This window comes from Colletotrichum orchidophilum (genome assembly GCF_001831195.1).
Source record: "Colletotrichum orchidophilum strain IMI 309357 chromosome Unknown Scaffold_78.1, whole genome shotgun sequence".
Classification (NCBI taxonomy): Eukaryota; Fungi; Ascomycota; class Sordariomycetes; order Glomerellales; family Glomerellaceae; genus Colletotrichum; species Colletotrichum orchidophilum.
In genome coordinates this window covers 51,375-72,359 of record NW_019173034.1, presented here as the reverse complement: position 1 = coordinate 72,359, position 20,985 = coordinate 51,375, and the positions used below count along the sequence as shown (strand labels likewise).

General features: G+C 54.0%; 5 protein-coding genes across 5 annotated transcripts; 4 read left to right on the top strand and 1 right to left on the bottom strand.

Moving 5' to 3' along the window:
• Positions 1-3,477: 3,477 nt before the first annotated feature.
• CORC01_08901 (PH domain-containing protein) lies at positions 3,478-7,120 on the top strand (the record flags this gene model as incomplete). The annotated part of the gene is made up of 6 exons (XM_022620531.1): positions 3,478-3,541; positions 3,631-3,764; positions 3,847-4,230; positions 4,280-4,346; positions 4,399-5,767; positions 5,821-7,120. 6 exons carry the CDS (start codon positions 3,478-3,480, stop codon positions 7,118-7,120), a joined length of 3,318 nt encoding a protein of 1,105 aa, XP_022472921.1.
• Positions 7,121-9,532: 2,412 nt separating this feature from the next.
• Positions 9,533-11,760, top strand: CORC01_08900 (uncharacterized protein; the record flags this gene model as incomplete). The annotated part of the gene is made up of 5 exons (XM_022620530.1): positions 9,533-9,577; positions 9,644-10,202; positions 10,263-10,855; positions 10,906-11,275; positions 11,330-11,760. 5 exons carry the CDS (start codon positions 9,533-9,535, stop codon positions 11,758-11,760), a joined length of 1,998 nt encoding a protein of 665 aa, XP_022472920.1.
• Positions 11,761-12,908: 1,148 nt separating this feature from the next.
• Positions 12,909-14,418, top strand: CORC01_08899 (PCI domain-containing protein; the record flags this gene model as incomplete). The annotated part of the gene is made up of 2 exons (XM_022620529.1): positions 12,909-13,477; positions 13,584-14,418. 2 exons carry the CDS (start codon positions 12,909-12,911, stop codon positions 14,416-14,418), a joined length of 1,404 nt encoding a protein of 467 aa, XP_022472919.1.
• A 1,070-nt stretch (positions 14,419-15,488) lies between these two features.
• CORC01_08898 (UMP-CMP kinase) lies at positions 15,489-16,574 on the bottom strand (the record flags this gene model as incomplete). Its single annotated transcript, XM_022620528.1, has 2 exons — positions 15,489-16,156; positions 16,331-16,574. The coding sequence occupies 2 exons, from the start codon at positions 16,572-16,574 to the stop codon at positions 15,489-15,491; spliced, it is 912 nt and encodes a 303-aa protein (XP_022472918.1).
• Positions 16,575-18,996: 2,422 nt separating this feature from the next.
• CORC01_08897 (cystathionine gamma-synthase) lies at positions 18,997-20,918 on the top strand (the record flags this gene model as incomplete). The annotated part of the gene is made up of 3 exons (XM_022620527.1): positions 18,997-19,179; positions 19,283-20,032; positions 20,106-20,918. The coding sequence occupies 3 exons, from the start codon at positions 18,997-18,999 to the stop codon at positions 20,916-20,918; spliced, it is 1,746 nt and encodes a 581-aa protein (XP_022472917.1).
• Positions 20,919-20,985: the final 67 nt, after the last annotated feature.

The following is a 20,985-nucleotide window of genomic DNA, read 5'->3' as shown; positions in this document are numbered from 1 at the left end:
CGGTGTTCTGCTGCAAATTCTTGAGGCAAAAGTACTATTCAACAATGGCTTTGAGTTGCGCTGCGACAAAACTGAATAAAAAGACTCTCACGGAACTTCCCCCCGATCGAAGATCCAAGAGAAAAGTCGGTGACGTTGAATATTTCTTTTCTTTCATCGGTTCGTGTAAGATTCCCTTTCAAGCTCTCCTGCGGTAAGTCCGCGTACTATTGTACTCACGATGCGACATTTGCCGCCGCCATGCTTGGCTATCTCGCCTTCAATACGAAGATTCTCCCTGGCCTAGCAGTGGCCTGTCTTCCTGCAGATCACCTCACTTTTCTACTTGAATTGAGACTACCAGTACCAGAGGAAACTGCCTGCGTGTTGTGAAAACATTAAAAGCGGTTTGGCCTATACTACGTAAGCAGTTTCAAAGTTGAAAGGGCCAAAAGATATCACCAAGTCACATGTTTCCGCTTCATATGTCTTAGCCGCTTATTTCGATTTGTTTCTGTTCTTTCAATTTTCTTTCTTCTCCACTGCATCCGCCAAAGGGCCCAAGATTATCTCCATGGCCAGCGAATCAGTAATTCGTTTGGAGCAGAGAGGGAGCGTCCTAAACGCGCATGTCTAGTCCGTTATGCGCAGCTCCTCATTTCCCAGTCCTCATCATCCTCTGCATCTGATATTACCTCCGTATGCGGGTACTTATTAAGCGTTTTCTTTGACCAAATTAACATTTGCTGTTTCGGTCAAATCTTTTGCTTTTTTTTTTTTTTTCGCCGGCGGAAGCTTTGCGACACTGTTCACATTTTTCTACGAAACAATGGGTTACGCCGGCGTATATGAAGTTCGGGTCGTTTGAAGCAGCAGTGCGTACATTATGGATGTCATGATAGTCTGGTGATGATAGTCTCTCATCATGGTCAGGTTAGGCAGATCGACGATGCGTCCTGGCAGACAGACTGGGAACTCGTAGTTCCAAGCTGCCCAAGGTTAATAAGGGCTCTAGGCGCTGTGTTCTCTGTGCGCAACTGCCCAATCATTCGTCTCAATTTTGTCCGAGGGATGTTCCTTGTCTGCCGCTGGGATGCTGGGGATTGCATGGTCCATCGTTTATCTCACACGCACGGTCGAGTCCGGATGCTAGAGCCGTAATGAGCCAAAGAGGCGAGATTACCCAATATGGCGCCAACAAGTCGGAACGTCTGCGTTGCAGAGTATTTGGCATTTGGTGGCAGGTTGCAAGTTCGATGCTAGCGTGTAGAGACGTGGCCGAGACACTTTGGTTTTTGCATTGTAGGAACAAAAAGCTGCTGACGGTGTCTACGGGACCACCGCCACATTCGAAAGGAGTCAGGGTGATAGTACTTATCAAGGCGCGTATGGGATTCTCTTAGCTTTGCACCGATCAGACAGCCACGCCGCGCAGGCCATGGCGGCCGGCGCCCGTTAACCGTTGACAGGCACGCTGTTTCTGCGGGAGAAAGTTTCAAACGGCTCTCCATCCTCTTTTACCTGAGAGTCGGCTGGAACCAGCTTGGCCCAGAGGCATGGGAGAGAGGCGTAAATGCTCCCCGGAACCTTAGTAGGTAGTAGTACAAAATGATGAACCCAAGACTGAACCCAAATGGCTAGACGAATGGTTCGAGAAAGCCAGGAGTCAGTTCCTGGTGGGAGGAGAAGGAGGAGCGCCAATTGACTTTCAAGACGGTCGAGACTTGAGAGGACTGCGAAGCCCCTCTCCAAAGGCCCCTCAACAGCTGCCCCTTTCTTGATGCAATGCAGAGGCACAATGGGTAACCTGCAGGTGGTGTCGTCGCAAGTTGACGAGTTGGATCCCGACTCTCTGGAAGTTTGGACCAGGAAACCGGCAAAAGCGTCAGAATCAAGCGAGCAGCTTGCAAGAGCCGCTTCGTCGATGTGATGAACGAAATCCTTGGCCTGCCGCCAACAGACAGGGCCATGTCTCCACGCAAAGCAGCTCGAAGGACGGACGCATGGTGTCCGAGAGGGTGTTCAAGATCTCGCGACTTGCCGGGCTTGATTCGCTTCCCCAAGTCGGGACTTTTGGGAGGGGCAAACACCAAGGGTGGAGGGGGCCCAGTTAGCTTGTTGCATGTTCATGCTTGTCATGAAGAAATGAGAGTGCCAAGGTGCTTGCTACGGCCTACCGCCCGCCTAAGGTAATGTGTGTAGGATAGGCAGGGCCAGGTGGTGTGGTGATCCCATGCGCTTTGGTCAACTGTCGACGGACCTTGAGCTGCTGACCCCACCAGAGATGGCTAAAAAGTGAAAGAGGCCGCCGCTGATCCTGGAATGAAGGAGAGACGTGGACGCTGTTCAGCACCCCAAAGAGGATTTAGGAGGGCACATGAAACCCGAGATGAGATGCCTGGCGGTGTTGGTGTTGGTGTTGGTGCTGTTCCTGGACTCGACAAGGCTACGAGACGTCTTGTGTCCATGAGGTGGTCGGCGTTCCTGAATGCCATGCCTGCCGTGAGTGTACAGCTCTTCGTACCTTGTGTTGTTGTCGTTGATGCAGCCCGATGCTTGGGATTGGAAAGGCTGAACGAGGAGAGGTGGATATTGGGAATTGAGGCCGGCGGACAGGGGTCGGGATAAAAGTGAAATCGGCGCCAATCTCGTCTTTGCCAACCCTGGCGCCTGAAGATGAAGTGGGCGGGCTTGATTCAACGTCACAACGGGGGAACAACTTGGGGCCTCAGTCTGCACCTGCGCTGTGCACAGTACCTGGGTAATGTGGCATGGTACCTTACCTTCCTCCAGACCACCAGAGTGACACGCCCGGCCCGGCCAAGTCCAGCCTACATGCCTTGCGTACCTTACGAAGTGCATGTACCTGGTTGGTGTGGGAAATCTCCGCAGCGACACAGGTATCTTGGACCGAATGCGGGCCTTGACGACACCGTGAAGGAGGGGGGGGAACCAGAGGAGCCCATCAGCGGCAGCAGGCAAGCACTTCAGCAATACCTAGCTGGCAACGGTGACAGCGAGCGACAAGCAACAGGCCTCTGAGGCAGACGTTCCGCAGCCCAGCAGGCAGGTGGTCCTCCTTCGACATTGGATCGCAACATTCAATCTTTGCATTTCCGTGACTCTCTTGTTCATTTCCCATTCATTCTACAACTACCACAATTTCTCCGGCATCTTACCTCTGACTCCCAACCCTACCCAAATAGTCGTCGACGCCACCGGTGCCATTATCTCCCCCGCAGCCTTTACCTTACCCCTTCGCTCAGGCCGTCGCCGCCTCCCGCAGCGTCTCGAACCTGGCTACTCAGTCCACACTTCCGTACCGCCTGCCCGTGGCTGTGGCTTGGTCTCGTCTTGCGTCGCCAAATGTTCACGATCCTGGCTAACTTGCGACCCCGCGCTGCGAAGCCCGCCGACTACCAAAGAGGCGCTCCCTCTGCCTCACCTCCGACATCCTTCATCTTCATGCGCCGTTAATTCCCAGATCAATATCTCAACATGGGCATCGTTAGCAGCAAGCCCGATGACGGGGCTACTCTCTATCTTAAAGACCAGAAACGACGTGCGATCTCCCGCCCTCTGCTCGCCCTGCTTGCCTTGCCTGTTCAAGCATGCAGCCTTGCGCGCCCGCTTGCTAACTCTTTGACGCAGTATCCATATCTTCTCTCGTCATCTGCAACCCGCGAAGGTGCTCTTCTGTAAACATCGTTCCCAACTCGTTCCCCGCCACTAGAGTCTCGGCCTCTCGTCCGCTAGGCGACGGCACTCCCATAGAATTCATTCAGGTTCGTCGGCGCAAATAGGAGCACCAGCTTCTCCCCTGCTCCTTTGATTCTCGGTGACATGCGCTCAACATCGCATTTGCAGGATACTGAAGTCGTAACGAGTCCCGGCGGCGTACCGAATTTCATCCTGAAGCTCAACCAAGACGACGAGCTAGTCTTCACCTTTACCTTCGTTATTCGTCAAGGGCAGCAGTTCGTCACCAACGGCGGCGCCGACACCGTAGCAACGACCGATACACAAATCAACGGACTGACCTATGTCTATGCATCTACACCCCGCGAAGTAGAGAACCTGGTCACACGCGAGTTTCACGCGGACCCGAACCTACACAAGAATTCCAACGTTGAGTTGGTAGGCGATTTTGCGACTGGAGGCACTCCCTCCGTCTCTTTTGAATGGACTTGGAAATGGAAACCCCCAAAGAGTATAGAAGACAGGGGCGGTGGATGGAGGAATTCCTGCAGCGTATGTTGGCTACGGATCATAGCTTGGAGCATCGCTAACCCCGTCATAGTTCGTCGAGTACGACCCTCGCGCCCACTGTCTACATACTCTGGCTAGTTTCTCCTACTGGGTGTCGAGTAAGACTTCGCTCGTATTTCTTACCCGTGGCTTGCAGCTGACTTCTTTCAGACCCAGTCTTGCCGCTCAGCCACCCGAACTCGCCATCCCCTCCCTTCCTACTGACCGCCCCTCCCAAGATCCGTGTCGCCTCGTCTCAGACTGTGGATTCTCGGGTCAGCCATGCCGAGTTAGACGAGCCCTTATCGCCGTTGCCAGGCAATACGTCTTCAACCACCGTACTCCCTCTGCCACAATCTGCATCGGAGCCGATCAAAGTAGACGTCGCATGCCCCAAGCCCACCGACGATGTTCTCGTACCGGACGATGGACCTGTCTTCAGAGCGACAATCAAGTCATTGGAGCAAAAGACGGGTAACATGCGGACGCAGATGAAGCGCGTGCTCAAGATGGCTAAACAAGCACACGAGGCACAACAGGAGGCGAACAAGAATTTTTCCGAGTTCATTGATACTCTTCGGGAAGCCTCTTCGACAAACGCCAATGCTGTTCAACCAGCCATTGAACATTACTTTGACAAGATTGCTCGGGAAATCCTTGCTTATGAGCGGACAAACACTGTCAACCTGAAGCGGATTGTGATCGATCCACTGGACAAATTCTACACGGTGGACATCAAGCAAGCCGAAGCCAAGAAACGAGACTTTGAAGAGGAAAGCAAGGATTACTATGCTTACGTCTCGAGATATCTCGGTCAGCGACACGACTCCGTCAAGTCTAAGAAACTGGCAGAGAGCGACTCAAAGTACCAAACCAAACGTCGTAACTTCGAGCTCAAGCGATTCGACTACTCCAGCTTCATGCAAGACTTGCATGGCGGCCGGAAAGAACAGGAAGTGCTGTCCCACCTCACGCGGTACGCTGATGCTCAGACGAAGAGCTTCCTCGAGGCGGCGAAGAAGATTGATACTCTTCTACCGCAATTGGAGGCACTATCAAGCGAAGTACAAGAGGCCGATAAGGAATATCAGTACCAAAGGCGCGAGCGTGAAGAAAAGAGACGACTGCTCGAGAAAAGCAACCAGCCGTACAATGAGCCCGATCCCGTGCCGGTATCTAGTACGAGCAGTGGTCAAGTTGCGAGCTCAACCGCAAATGCGTGCGTTTCCGATAGTGATCTAGGCCGTGCCGACAGCACAGGATCTCAACTGAAGATAGCAATGTCCTCTGGTTCGAATCCTTCGCTTTCAATGGCTTCCCCCGAACTATCTCGGTCCCCGGGTAGTCTGGGCAATTCTTCTGTTGGAAGTCCCGCTCAAGCCTCAAAATTCAAAGGAATTCGTGACTTGGAAGAGAAAGACTATGGACAATCATCCGGCGCCAGCAGCACCCAGCGTAAAGAAGGCCTACTCTGGTCTCTTAGCAAGGGCGGAAGCAATCACGTCGACCCCCGCAACCTGAACAAGCAGGGTTGGCACAAGTAAGTTCACCTGGGAAACCCCGTGGCATTTTGCCCGCTCTGACAAGCCGCAGGTTCTGGATTGTTCTCGATCAGGGCAAGCTCTCGGAATATAGCAACTGGAAACAGAGGCTAGATTTGCACAACGATCCAATCGATTTGAGAATGGCATCCGTAAGAGAGGCGCGAAATGCCGAGCGTCGATTCTGCTTTGAAGTCATCACGCCCCAATTTAAACGTGTCTACCAAGCAACATCCGAAGAAGACATGAACAGTTGGATAACGTCTATAAACAACGCACTGCAGAGTGCGGTCGAAGGCCGCATCATGAGAGAAAAGTCCACGCCGAGCGATTCAGGGCACATCAAGAGAGATATTGGCTCAATCCTCACCGGCAAGAGCCCATCTGTTGGCCATAACAGCCACCACAATCACACGAACCCAAACAGCGCACCCGTACGTCGAATCACTGTGGGCGCTCGGCCCAGCACGCATCGATCGACTAGCTCAAGTTTTGACGAGAATCCCGACAAGCTGCTCCAATTGCTTCGCGACAACGACCAAGGGAATTGCTGGTGCGCTGACTGCGGGTCGGGCACCAAAGTCGAATGGGTCTCAATCAACCTAGCCATTATTCTGTGCATTGAGTGTAGCGGCATTCACCGTTCCCTCGGCACGCACATCAGCAAAGTGCGGTCTCTAACCCTGGACATCAACTCCTTCACCTCTGATATTGTCGAGCTCTTGCTTCTCGTTGGAAATAGGGTGTCCAACATGATTTGGGAAGCGAGGCTCGAGCCTGGATACAAGCCGACACCCCAGGCAACCCGAGAGATGCGGTTGAGGTTCATCACGGCAAAGTACGTGGATAGGGCATACGTTGAGCCGATTTCAGCCACTCTTTCGCGTTATCCAAATCCCGAAGATACTTTGCTGGCGGCTATCAAGAAGAACGAGATTCAGCAGGTGATATACGCCCTGGCTCTGAGAGCCAGTCCCAATGTCACGGATAGATCTCGTGGAACCCACGCAGTTTTCCTGGCGCTGGCGGCTGCGGATCCCGCGTCACCTTCTCCCACTCCTGGGCAACCTCCAGAGACAGATAGAATGGTGCCATTTCCGGTGGCAGAAATGCTGCTACAGAACGGCGCAGAAGTTCCGTTGACGATGCCAGCTTTCCCCTTGAGCCGAAGCGCGCAATTGTATATTGAAGAGAAACGAGGACGGAGCACCGGATTTTCAAACGACAGCGTCGGGTCACTGCCAGGCAATCTCAGTCCCAACGAAAAGCTACAGCGGGAAAGAGAAGCCCGTTTACAGAAGAGAGTAAGCGCGGGAGGACGTCTGGCTAAGAGCCCGATTCCGGAAAGGTAGCGACCTACCTGTCTCGAGCGGCTAGGACAACTGAATATGTGCCTGGCCTTTGCACTGCACACGAGACGTAGGTCTTCTCTCGAAGTTCACTTATCAACAGACGACTACGACTTTGAGTGTGACGATGGATGAAAACATCTTGGCAGTGACAAGAGGCGAAGAGGAAATGCTTGGCATACTTTGACACTGTCGTTACGAGAGGACATATTGCGTTTCGAGGGCCTGGAGTGATTTTTCTTTACCGGGCGACAGGCTACCTATTTTCATTGCGGGACATGAGGAGAGTCACGGGACCATGTTCTCACATATAGCATGTGTGCTCTTTCGATGATAGGCACGAGCGACCAGCAGGTGTATTTGGAGTAGTCCTTCATTGGATACGGCCAAGGGTTGGAGAGGCAGAGACGGCCGTTGTGCGCGAGTGCTTGTCTGTGTGTGTGTGTGTGTGTGTATGTATTGATAGTAATAGTAATGAAATGATGAATACAAAGTTAACTAGTACGTTTTGGCTGGTCGAGGCATTGAACACGGAACAGTCGTTGCCACTGACAGCCTGAATAAAAGAAGAAAAGGTAACAGAGGAATGGAATCGTGAGTCGTTTGGTGACAGGTGAGCCACTCACGTGTAAATTCAGCGGGGTTTGAATCACACCTCCCGATTTCTGTGGTATAATACTTGGCCACAGCAGGCGACGGGAGGCGCACCTTCTCTAACGAAGTGGCCAAAAGGACTAGGGCAGAGGGTCACATGCGATGAGGACTTGCCCGTCTCTCTCTCTCTCCCCCCCTCTCTCTCTATGGAGATTCATCGTTGGAGGGTGTTTGGAGGGGGACATCACTATTCGAGCGGCACATGATGAGATGTCTTAGGTTGGCGAATCGAGATGGGGAAGAAGCGGGTTTTTGCATAAAGCTCGTTCGCCAACCCGTTCGGGACGATTTGAACCTGTCAAAGAACCATGTCGGAAGGGACAGTGACCAGAATGTCGGAATTCTCGAGATGATGAAGAAGCACTTGCATGAGCAGTAGCCCGTATGATTTATGTGTTTGTCTCTTAATCATCTGCTGGTGGTTGAGTGGGTCAAAGCAAGCATCGCAGGACGTGACAGCTGAGGTTTGTGAGAAAACATGGCCACATGAGACCTGTTCTTCCGCCACATGGTTCATGTTAGAGCGGAGGCGGGAAGGGAAGGGAGAGCTATCTCTTTCACGCGGGGCGGTTCTTGCTCACACTTCATGGGTTGGCGGCGCATTCATATGGAAGGGTATGGGAGTCATTCCGATTCCCAAGGAAAAAAACCTGGAGTGTTCAATCAACATTTCATTTTCTCACACAGTCGTTGTTCTCGTCCTCTTGCTTGTTGAAACACCAATACGCTCGTCGTTTCGATTTTGTGCGACCCCGTTAACAACGACCACGACCACCTCTCGACGTTACCTTGCCTCTGCACCTTATCTTATCTGCACTTGTGTCTGTCAGATCTGGACGCGACCTGCGGCCTCGAAATCCGAGAAAAAAAGGACTGAACTGGGAAAACCCCCCTTCGAATTCCTGCATTTAGCCAACCGGGCAGAGGACAAGAAGAGAGAGCTTGCAGGAAACAGCCGATGACCGCATGTCTAGGCTGCAGCGCTGCAGTCATTCGATCCTCGAGGACCCACTTTGTCCTGGCATGAGGTGGTCCTCGATCCGAGAAAAGGAAGGCCCTGTCAACCTACAGCTTGTCTGAGGCGGTGTTCATAGTTCAGCCCAGTACGGGTGACGGATCCAGCTTGCCAGCCCAGCCCAGGCCAGCGGACGGGACCCCCAGGACCAGCACCAGAACCAGCAGCAACCAGCACCGGGGCACAGGGACAACCTGACGAGACCCGGTAGCTTGCACAGGTCAATTGCCAGGGGCGTTTGATTGGTTCTTCCACTTTTTTGCCTGGCCTGTTCGTTAGCTCGAGCACCAGCACGGCAGCACCTCGAGGCCCTCCTCTCCACTTTGGGGAACTGACTTCCTGGGCCCGTCCAATACGCAGGCCGCAGTGCGCAGTTGCTCGTCCATTTCCCAGGCTGCACTCCACGCTCACTCCTCGGGGCTTGCCTTTCCTGAGCAGCTGGTTTATTAACGGGAAGAGCCTCTCCATCCGTCATCTCTCCCTTACCTTAGGCAACACTTCCAACATCTCACATCCCCAATTCGTTATAACATTCACACACGTTATACGTTATCCCCAGAGCTGTGTGCACAAATCGTTTAGCCGTACAGAGGTCACTAGCTTGTCATAACCAGAGATCGCCACATACCTGGTATCCATTAATCACCTCCGACGTAACCATTCCTTACCTTACTGTACTCGCCTGCTGCCTTCGAGATCCCACTTGCGCGAATCCAACAAGGCCGTAGTATTCACCAACCGAGGCCATGGCTCCTCCTCAATCCGAAAAGAGCCAATTGAAGCGAACTAGAGTGAGTCGTCTACTGATCTGTCCGGCCTTCTGGTGTAAAATCCTAAATCGTCTTTCCCTGCCAAAGGGCTCTCTGCCAGAATCCGAGCTGGATGCGAAGAAGCCCCGCCGCTCCGACAGGACATCACCGGAACCCGAGCACAAGACGCCAGTCTCCAAGAAGCACCAGCTTCCCTCACCAGTCACAAGGTCCGGCGATTCGGACGAGGTCTACAAGGAGCCCACCGCCACACCCCCGGAAGGACGGCCCAGTCAGGTTAACCACCGCGATAAGGAGGACGCGTCGCAAGTCGTTAACAATATCTCATCGCCTCCCCAGGAGGCTACCCAGGCCTTCTCGCAATATGCTAGCGAGATCAAGGACGCCCTCTCGGACGAGGTCGAGGACGAGGTGAAGGAGGGTGTATGGGGATACTTGTTCCCGCTCGATACCAAATATGGCAAGGTTGTGGTCATGAAGAGGCGGGCTGCCTGCCCCTTGCCGGACGCCCTCGAGGTGAAAGAGTCAACAAGCCTGGCTCAGAAGGGAAAGTCGTCCCTGCAAAAGGAGGAAGAGGCATATGAGCGCACAAAGGTCAAGGGAGTTGCCTCGGGCGGTTACTTGATTGGACGTCATCCGGAGTGCGGTAAGCCCGTAGCGTGTTTCCGGGCGTAGCCGTGGTGGTGTTGGTACTGACAGCCCGCAGACATCGTCGTGGACGATCCCATCATCTCTAACAGACATTGCCTGATCTTCACCGAGAACAAGGGCGGCGATACCGTTGCGATTCTGGAGGACCTGTCAAGTAACGGAACCTTCGTCAACGAGGCCATCGTGGGCCGCAACAAGCGGAGAGAGCTGCAGGAACAGGACGAGATCGCAGTTATTGACAAGGCTCGTTTTATCTTCCGATATCCGAAAAGTCGGCAATCCAGCGCCTTCCTGAGTCAGTACACTCTACTAGAGAAGCTGGGCAAGGGCCACTTTGCCGAAGTGTTTTTATGTGTCGAAAAATCTACCGGCCAAAGGTACGCCGTCAAGATTTTCACGAAAACGACCGGCATGGAGGAGAGATCAAAGCAGGAGGGCCTGCAGCAGGAAATTGCTGTTCTCATGGGCGTCAGCCACCCCAACGTCCTCTGCCTGAAGGACACGTTTAACGAACGGAACGCCGTGTATCTGGTCCTCGAGCTAGCTCCTGAAGGCGAACTGTTTAACTTCATTGTCATGAGGCAGAAGGTGAGCGAGGACGAGACGCGCAAGCTCTTCAAGCAGCTCTTCCAGGGTATCAAATATCTGGTAAGTCCAAAATCACGCAAGTATCTGAGCTGAGCGTTAACGTACAGCAGCACGATCGCAATATTGTCCACCGAGATATTAAACCCGAGAACATTTTGATGGTTGACAAGGAACTCAATGTCAAGCTGGCTGATTTCGGCTTGGCGAAGATTATTGGTGAAGAGTCCTTCACAACCACGCTATGCGGCACACCCAGTTATGTGGCGCCGGAGATTCTGGCCGAGGGCAGACACAGAAAGTACACCAAAGCGGTAGATATTTGGTCACTGGGTGTCGTGCTATACATCTGCTTGTGTGGCTTCCCGCCCTTTTCGGACGAGCTCTACTCCAAGGAATTCCCTTTCACGCTGTCGCAACAGATCAAGAGCGGTCGTTTCGACTACCCCTCGCCCTACTGGGATTCCGTTGGCGACCCTGCTCGTAAGTGTCCTTGAAGTACACTTACTCTGTGCGAAAACTGACTTTTTATACCAGTTGACCTGATTGATTCTATGCTTGTTGTCGACCCCGAACGTCGGTATACTGTGGACCAGTGTCTCAACCATCCGTGGATGATCCAGAACCAGCCTGGTGTAAACGACAGCACTGATGGCCTTGTTGGTGGCATTCAAGGCCTGGACGTTCATCGACGAGGTGTGACCAGAGAACGTACACTACTGAGCTCCTTGAATTCGGTGCAGGTTACTACAAGGCCGCCTGTTGGGGACAGCAAGAAGCCCGTTCACATTTATGCTAAGAACACAAAGAAGATGACGCCAAAAGAGGCTGACCCTCACGGGCAGAGGGCTGTTGGTGAGTTCGTGGAGATGGGCGGAAAGGGCGACGAGGCGCTCTATGGGGCCGATGGGGAGAGCATCTACTCGAAGAATGATATTGCTAGCGCCGAGAAGAACGGGGGGAAGTAATGCTGTGTAATGTTTCTTGTGGGTTCATTGTTTGGGAGCATGGGTTATGGGATGTGTCTGAGGACAGCATCGGTGCTGTTTTGGGTTTCTTAGCTTCCTGGGTCTACGTCTGGCCATCCAGGCAGAAGCCTTGCTTGTGACATAACAGTCATTGTTTTTGGTAGTGTCAAAGGCTCAGAGAGATGAGTCGTGCAGTATAGCATTGGACGACCTCTACAGACACGCGGGCACGGATGGGCAAAAGTTTGGAGTTTCACGCTGTTTTTGATCGAAGCACCCACCGGGCCCAATACAACAATAAGCTTAAACGACATGCAAATTTGTTTCTGAGAACATGATGGGTCAATAGCATGTGCTCGCGGTTGCAGATACTCGAAAGAGTTGAGAGCATCGCGATAAAGCTCGCAGCGCTTACAGAGTAGAGTAAGCCAGTATATTGGCGGCGTATCGGGCCCGGATAGCCCAAGAGGAAAGCGGTGGTACGCACCAACACCTCGGCTCCGCGAGGAAACAGGGCGGCGCCAGGCTCTTGTGGGGTCTCACCGGCGTACCAGATTCACGGGGTGGGGCCGGAACAACGACGTGTTTTCCTTACCTTGGGTACTCATCCCATTTTCTTCCTGATCTTCGTTTTTAGCAAGATTACAGAGTTAATTTCAGAGCCGAAATTGAACTGTAACAATGATTCAGCTTTCTATAGATGCCAAAGTCCATCCGTGAATGATTTGATGGATAGCTTGTAGTTTGGTACAGCGCCTGAAGTTCAAGACTGGCACCCCGCTTCCTTCACCGCCTTCGCCTACAGCCCCGTTTACGGCTTTTCGCACAACTGCAAAAGTGGCAGAAAAAATTGCTTACCACCACCCCTCCATCAACGACGACGCAGAAGGAGTCGGCCTTCGCAATCGAAGCAGTTGGACTCACCGCACGACAGACCGACCCCCTGTCTCCGTTTTCTCAAACGACACGCCCCCTCTCTCTCTCTCATTCTTTCACACTTTCGGCCGTCTGGTTTTTCCCGGGTTTGGAACCTCCTCTTTTTGGTTTTTCTTTCCAACTCCCCCGATCAACCGCATAAACCACCGACTTGAACCCACCCACCCCCTCTTCGTCTTCGAACCCCAAACCCCCGAATACCACCGGACATCATGGCGGCGGGAGCGAAGCAACAACAGGCGCAGCCGCAGCTGCTCTTTGTGGACGGCTCCTTCCAGGAGCTGGCCCGCGAGATGGCTGAGTACCTCCACATCGCCGACGAGATCAAGCCCCTGGTCGAGAACGAGGCCAAGAAGGAGGAAGTGCTGAGCAAGCTGGTGGCTAAGTCGGCGGCGCTGTCATCGGTGCCCGAGAAGGAGTTCACGGCGGCCTCGAACCTCATGGTCCACCTCGTCCTGCAGTCCGAGGAGCCCAAGAAGCACCTGCCGGCCCTGTGCAGCGCCTTCAGTAAGCCCATCGCCTCGAGCCCCGTCAACGGCGTGGGTCTGAGCCTCAACGCCCTCAGCACCATCTTCAACCTCATTAGCCCCGAGAACCCGATCCGTTTCAACGTCTTCATGGCCATCCTGCGCTTCCTCAAGTCGCATGGCATGTACGACGCCGTTCAGCCCTACCTGAAGCACCTCCCTAGCTGGTTCGAGGAGTGGGCCACCGGCGAAGAGTTCCAGAGACAGATGTACGAGGAGATTGCTGAGGTTGCCAAGGAGGCTGGCAAGGAAGAGTGAGTTTTTTTTTTTTATCATATGATATACCCGGTCCATGTCGCATCATGGCGAGAGAATCTGGAGGAACAACAGAAATGCTGACACTATGTGCTACCTAAATAGGGAGAGCTACGAGTATATTCTCAAGGCCCTGCGCACCTTTGACGCCGATGATAAGGAGGAGATCGGCTCTGAGGACGCCCAGAGACTATCCCTCCGCGCGGTCCGCGACGCCCTCCTGTCCAACACACACTACCTCTTCACGGACATCCGCAGCATACCCTCGGTCCAGAACCTTTCCGAAACCCACCCCGTCTACTCGCAGCTCCTCGACGTCTTTGCGGAGCAGGACCTCGAGGACTACAACGACTTTAACGACGAGCACTCTGGCTTCGTCGAGAAGGAGAACCTCGACCACGACAAGCTCCACCGCAAGATCCGCCTCCTGACTTTCGCCTCCCTCGCTGCCCAGACGACCTCGCGCCGCATCGAGTACGCCGCTGTCGCCAAAGCCCTCCAGGTCCCCGCCGAGGAGGTTGAGATGTGGGCCATTGACGTGATCCGCGCCGGCCTCGTCGAGGGCAAGCTCTCCCAGCAGGACCAAGTCTTCCTCGTCCACAAGGTCACCTACCGTGTCTTTGGCACGCGGCAATGGCAGGAGCTCGCCACCCGCCTCGACTCGTGGAAGGGCACCTTTACGAACCTGTACGATGTCATCCGCAAGGAGCAGGCCAATGCAAAGGCCCAAAAGGAGCGCGAGGCGCAAGAGGCGGAGCGCAAGCAGCAGGGCGGTGGCGACGGCGGCCGCGACGGCGGTCGTCAGCAGAGGGGACAGGGACGTCGCGATAACAACCAGCAGCGTGAGCCCAGGGAGCCTCGGGAGCCCCGGGAGCCCAGAGAACCCCGGGAGCCTAGAGAGCCGCGCGAGCCCAAGGAGCGGACGGAGGACGACGATTAAAGGGAGAGGGCATGAGTTTGGTCCGTTGTTGATGAGGAACTTGCCTTGTGCTTAGCTTGGCTTTTTTTCCCCTCTTGACCTTGAAGGTTCCTCCTCCCCTCCACGCGGCTTGCGGGGGTTTCAAAGTATGATGGGGAAGCGAGAGCCACTTATACGGCGAAAGAAGACAGAAAGGGTCTTTGTGAGGGGACTGGGAAGAGAGGAAACTTCGTTCGTGTTTATGTAATTACGGCGAGGGAAAAGGGAAGAGGGGACGTCCATGAGACCGCACGGAATCCACATCTAAGAGCTTTGTGTCTTTGGGGACATGTTGGCTGCTGCATCGCGGGAAGAAAGAAAAAGCAAAGGTCTTTTTTTTTTTTTTTAAATTTGTTTTAGGGAGTCCCCGAATGAATCCGGCGTAACGAAGAGATTACGATACAGACGTCTTTTTTTATGCTTGACTTTGATACTCCTGTCTTGGGCTGTTGTTGGTTGATGACTTTTGAACGACTAACGGCGCATTTGATACATCCACTGCTGATGGCATAGACGTCACAGGCATTTCACTAATAGTAGGCCCACCACAAGGCGGGAATTCAACTGTGAGAAGAGCGTTTAGTTGGTGATTCATACTTCGCTGTTCAAGTCTTTATTCTTTCCACAGTTTGATTGAAAAACTCAAAAGTATCTATCTAGGATATACAATAGACAACGACAAAAGAGAAAACAAATGGTCCTTTTAGAGTCCGAAACTTCTTATACAAGCACACCATAAGCGGCAAGGGGCCTCTGTTGAGAGTCTATGCCAAAACAACGAACCAACCACCTCCTCCCCCCTCACTCGTTTGCCACCGATTGTCTTTTTAAAATACCTTCCAGACACTCTAGTGAGCTTGACATTCGCTTTCAACGCCCCGTGACACTGGGAAGACGACGTTTCCCAGAGTCACAGGGCGGGAGCAAAATAGGATGACGCACGCCAGTTCCTAGCCGACAGCGGTGTGTCGCCATCCCCTTCTTCTAACCTGTACTCGCATCTCTTTGGCCGAGTAGCAGCTGGGGGTCACATCCTTCCCCAATGCCAAAACTCAGATACCCAAGCGCTTAGAGAGCTCAAAGCGCGTCTTGCTATACACGTCCTGCGGCGGGGGTGTGGCGTCGAGCTTGACGACGCGGCCCTCCTTTTCAAAGTAATCCACAACGGGCATGCTCGTCTCGACAAACGTGCGGAAGCGCTTGCGGATACTCTCGGCGTTATCGTCGGCGCGGCCGCTCGTCTTGCCGCGCTCGAGGAGGCGGCTCTCCATGACATCCTCGGGGCAGTCGTAGAACAAGACCAGCTTGGCGGGGCAGACGGCTTCCTCGAATTTCACAGCCTGGTCCATCTTACGGGGGAAGCCGTCAATCAGGAAGCGCGCCTTGCCGCCCGGGTTGGTCTTAATCGTCTCCGTCATGGCGTTCTCGAGGAGCTGGACGGTGACTTCCATGGGCACGATGAGGCCGTCCTTGATGTAGTCCTTGATCAGCTGGCCAAATTGGGAGCCGGGGCGGTCCTGTTCTGCGCGGAGGAGGTCGCCGGCGGAGAGGTGGGTGAAGCCGTAGTCGGAGACGAGGCGGGCGCACTGGGTTCCCTTGCCGGCACCGGGGCCGCCGAGGACGAAGAGGACTGTCACATCGGAGGGGGAGAAGGTCGGGGTCGACTTTGTCGGGGAGGGGAGGGCTTGGTTAGCCTCGGGGGCGGGAAGAGCGGCCATTTCTGTGGTTGGGTGTGGTTTGTCAGTCAAGTGTTTCTGAGGCTGCAACGGATTGTGGAGGATTTGTTTTCTGCGCTCGTCTTGTTGTTGTTGGGGGGGGGGAAAGACTGCGTGTTGCCCCGGGGCCAAAGAGAATTGTTTGGTTGGAGAGAGGGTTTCGACAAAAGATGGCTTACCTGCTCTCTGATCGACGAGGAGCTTATAAGCAAAGCTACTAGCACCGACGACGACGAGGAAGGGCCAGAACTTGACGCCCGAGGACTTCTTCGGGGGTTCCGAGGAGTAAAAGCGACGCGCCGGGAGTCGCTGCTGGAGACGGAGAGAAGATCGAGTAGTGGAAGTCAAGATATTAGAAGAACGGATGGGGGAGATGGAAGAAGCAGAAGCTCGGGAGAGCAGACGGGGCGCGAAGGAGTGCATGACGGGCTTTATGGCAATAAGTGACGGGTGGCAGGGCGGCTAGTTCGGGGGTTGGATGTGCTTGTCAATGCAAAGTGGGCTACACCAAGGACAACAAGAGAAAAGAGTGACAACTTGGTTCTGGGGTGTGGTGGTGGTTGTGGTGGTAGTTGGTGGTTTCGAAACCTGTCCTGCGTTCATGGCAGCTAGGGTCAGCTAAGGTAGGGAAGTGTCGGCGTGGCTGCGAGTACAATTTTGGATGGCCCATCACCTCCTGAGAGTGGGGCAGATTTGGGGGAATTGGGGACTGGGATTGGCATCTGACATCTGGCTTCCAGACCCCCTGACCCCCTGACCACCCTGACGTATGCCCACTTGGCAAGAGTGCTGAGTGCGCGCTGGGCCCTGGGGTTTTTGGCGCTATCACGTGGGGGGATCGTTGGGATAAGCTTTCGTCCGCTGGTTGAAATCATCCTATTCCCGCCGTCCGTACCTTCGGTAAGCCAAGGTACGTCTGTTCTTCCCGTGGGCTTCTTACGGTGCTGGGACCAATTACTCACTCCTTTTCATATAGAAGGAAAAGCGAGAACTTCGCTTGGCAGACTGACTTTCTGAGCTCACTTGGAGATTCAGATGTCTTCTCGCATATCTTGTCCTCCATAAAGCTCTACGGAAGGAAGCTATTTCCGACAGACCGTCTCACTCGGCTGCATTTCATGCATTGGATCTTTCATGAGACTTTGTTTCAATCATACCACATAAACAGTTCCTGCTTGAACATATCACAGTCGTAGTTTACAAGGAGTCGACAGCTAGGATATCCCGATCACATGCCGAATAGATACGTACATATGCTGTATGAGTTGCCCTGGGTTGGTGTCATCCCAGCTGCCGGGTCGTCTGGTGACGGACGGACGCCTTACCCGCATGATCCGACACAGCTTTACCGACGCAAGCGCGGCTTAGGCGGATGAGAGTTGCGGGCGGCAGTAACTTCGGAGTGACTCTTGCGAGTAAGGACTTGTTGACAGACTTTTGTACCGCGCCGTACCCCCGAGGCCTCCATCGGCATAAAGAACAACTAATGAATGTGCTTGGCTGTCTCATGCTCATCATGCTAGATCAAGTTGACAGGACTTGGAGGGTGCTGCAACCCGGCTCGCACTTTGATGCCGGCCGTATCAAGAATGAGGAAGTTGATATCTCACGCGGCTGCGGAAGCGGTCCGGCGGGACGATCCCGGCTGCGACTCTGAGCCCTGTGAGCTGACTTGATAGTGCGAAGAGCAGCTTGCGTAAACGAGATGGATGCTGTCAAGCAACAGACTATTAGCTCTTGCTCTCACATGAGCATTGGCCCGTTCAGTTTCACTCGCCTATGCAGCTGTCTACAATATGCCAGATAGTAGGGGTTGTGAGTGGTCACAAGAAGGATTCATTGATTCTTCCCACGCTGCCCTTTGTGTGTATCGTACAGTATGTCTTGTTAGATATCAACAGGTCTGGAGTAAGTCCACGTAGACACAACAGTACATTTTATAGAAGATCGGCTTAGTGAGTAATCTTCGTGTAGTGTGATGATATAGACCTGGCATTATAGAGGTCTAAATGGTCGGTAACAGGGGTATGGACATGCGGCTAGGTATGATACGAATCTGCAAGGTCTCGCTGTCTCCTTGGTGAGGGGTTCAGACCAGAAGGGTTCTATAATTTACACTGGTGAGGGAGTCGAATTGCCAGCTATGATTGAAAGGAACTCAAAGTCGGAACTATTCGACGTAATTTACAGACAGACGTTGTATGCCGCGAGGCTAGAAGCGCGTGACCGAACACGTGTCTGATATGGCCAGCCATATCTCACGTCAACCTTGCCAGCCCTCCCCAGCATCACTCAGTCCTATCAACGAGAGACGACGAAGGTTGCATATTTAGGCACGTCTTGTCTCCATGCTATCAGAAGCTACCACAGCAGCAGCAGCTTATTCTAGCAGATTCCCAAAGGAAATAAGCACAAGGAACTTTTGGTGAACCCCAAATCGCATTTGGAGAAGTACTGAAGATTGACTTATCGGCATCATGTCGAGACTCAAATTTGGCGTAGGGCCTACATGCGGCTTGCCCGAGAAGCGAGTGCGAGCTGAGAGAGGCTGAGATGCCGCCGAGCCGAGTGGCTGCACTGCGTCGAGTAAGACACAGCTTGACGACGAAGGAATTCAACCCTGTCTTAGCTGCCCCTCACGGAGCTATACTCTTTGGGCTAGCTGGGCGCGCCGGGTTCTTCTTGATAAGACGTTGGGATCCTCTCTGTTTTTGGTAGAAATGCATGGTCCAATAGTCGTTATTTTACAAAGCTGTCAAGAGTCCAAGACTGTCATCCAAGACATACGATATCCAGCTTGGTGTATACGAGATACATACGATATACAGTATACCGAGCTCCAACAATGCCCGTACTCAAACCCAACACAGAATTCGGGCATTGCGTGCCCCCGGAGACGCAGTATGGAATCACCACATACGCACCAGGATGGGAAAACGCCATCAAGTTCAGGGAAGGCGACCGAGCCATAATGGCTCGTGTGGTGCACATATATCCGAGATTTGGGCCTTTTGGACCCGTTTCCAAGGTCAGTTTGTCTGAAGAACCCCCCCCTGAATCGACAAGACTACTCTGGTGCACAGATGCGGAACCTGCCATACTGAGAAACATGACTGACAAGAGAATATAAGACATTCATGGCCATATGTGCTGAGATCAAAACCCCTGAGGGCCATGGCGCGCTCTTCTTCACCTCCCCGATCTCCTTCGCCACCGTCCGGGCCCACGCCCTCCACCCCCACCGAAAGCAGCAAGTCCTGGCCGACGAGGATCTGGGCTACCGGTGCGTGGAACTCGGCGGCGTGCGGCTCTACCTCGTCACCTACCCGATGCCCAAGACGCCCGGCGTCATCGGCGCCTGGCAGAACCCCGGCATCGGCGTCTCTATCCGTCTGGCCGAGAAGCTACTGGCGGATATTGACTCGCTGAGAGAGGTCGAGTTCGGCGGCGTGGTAGACTCGCCACCGCCGACAGAGTACCTCCCCGAGGGAGAGGCGCACGGCAAGCTGAGAGAACGCATCAGGGGACTCCTGCACAGGGCCGCCATCGACCCGGACGAGGTGAAAGTCGAGCCCGGGGACGTCTTTTTGTATCCCACAGGTATGGCCGCCATCTTTGCCACCCACAGAACTCTGCTCGAGTACCGCCCCGGCAGCGTCGTCATCCTCGGCATCGCCTTCCACAGTACCGTGCACTACCTCCAAGATGCCTCGCCGCATGGCTACAAGCACTTTGGCCCCGTCGACGCAAAGGGCGTGGGCGAGTTCGAGTCTTGGCTCGACACGGAAACGGCATCGGGGAGAGATGTGAGCTATGTGATTGCCGAGTTCCCCAGTAACCCTCTGCTGGCTAGTATTGATATTCGCCGTATTAGAAAGCTTGTAAGTGATAATATCAGGAGATGCCGAGGGGGGGGTTGCGCAAAAATTACTGAAAGCTAACACCCATTTGTAGTCCCAAAAGCACAAGTTTGTTCTCGTGCTCGATGATACAGTCGGTTCCTTCAGCAACATCGACGTCCTGCCCGGATCCGACATTCTCGTCTCCTCGCTGACAAAGTCCTTCTCGGGCTACGCAAACGTCATGGGCGGCAGCATCGTCCTCAATCCGCTCTCACCACACTACCCTGCCCTCTCACTCCTTTGGTCAAAAACGCACCACAACGAGCTCTTCCTCGGCGACGCCGAGGTGCTCCTCTCCAACTCGGAAGACTACCTCCCGCGTACCGCGATCCTGAACCGCAACGCCGCGGCCATGGCCGCTCACCTCCACGCGGAAGCCGAGAAGAATCAGAACAACCCTTTTTCGTCGTCGTCGTCGTCGTCGTCGTCACCAGTCGTAAAAGTCCTCTACCCGTCCGTCCTCCCAGACTATGAAACTTACAAATCCTTCCTCCGCAAACCTACCCCGGAGCTCCCCGACCCAGGAGCGGGGTGCCTCCTGAGCGTCGATTTCGACTCCGTGGACGCCGCGCGCGCATTCTATGACCGCTTGGCCTTTTACCCGGGCCCCCACCTCGGCGCGCACCGCACGCTCTGCCTGGCCTACAACACGCTCGCCTTAGGCAAAGACCCCAGCGAGGCGGCGTTCCATCGGTCGTATGGGATCTTGGAGGAGACGGTGCGCATCTCTGCCGGGCTGGAGGATGTGCAGGACCTCTTGGACACGTTGGATGATGCGTTGGCTGTCGCGAAGGAGGCCAAGACGAAATTGGACGAGGTCTCTAGGACCGTGGAGGCCGCGGCCGGTCTGGGTGTCGCTGCCTGATTACCTGTTGGCGTGGAACGGTACAGTCTAGCGTGCTTACCATTCAACTGTTGTCCTTCTTACATCA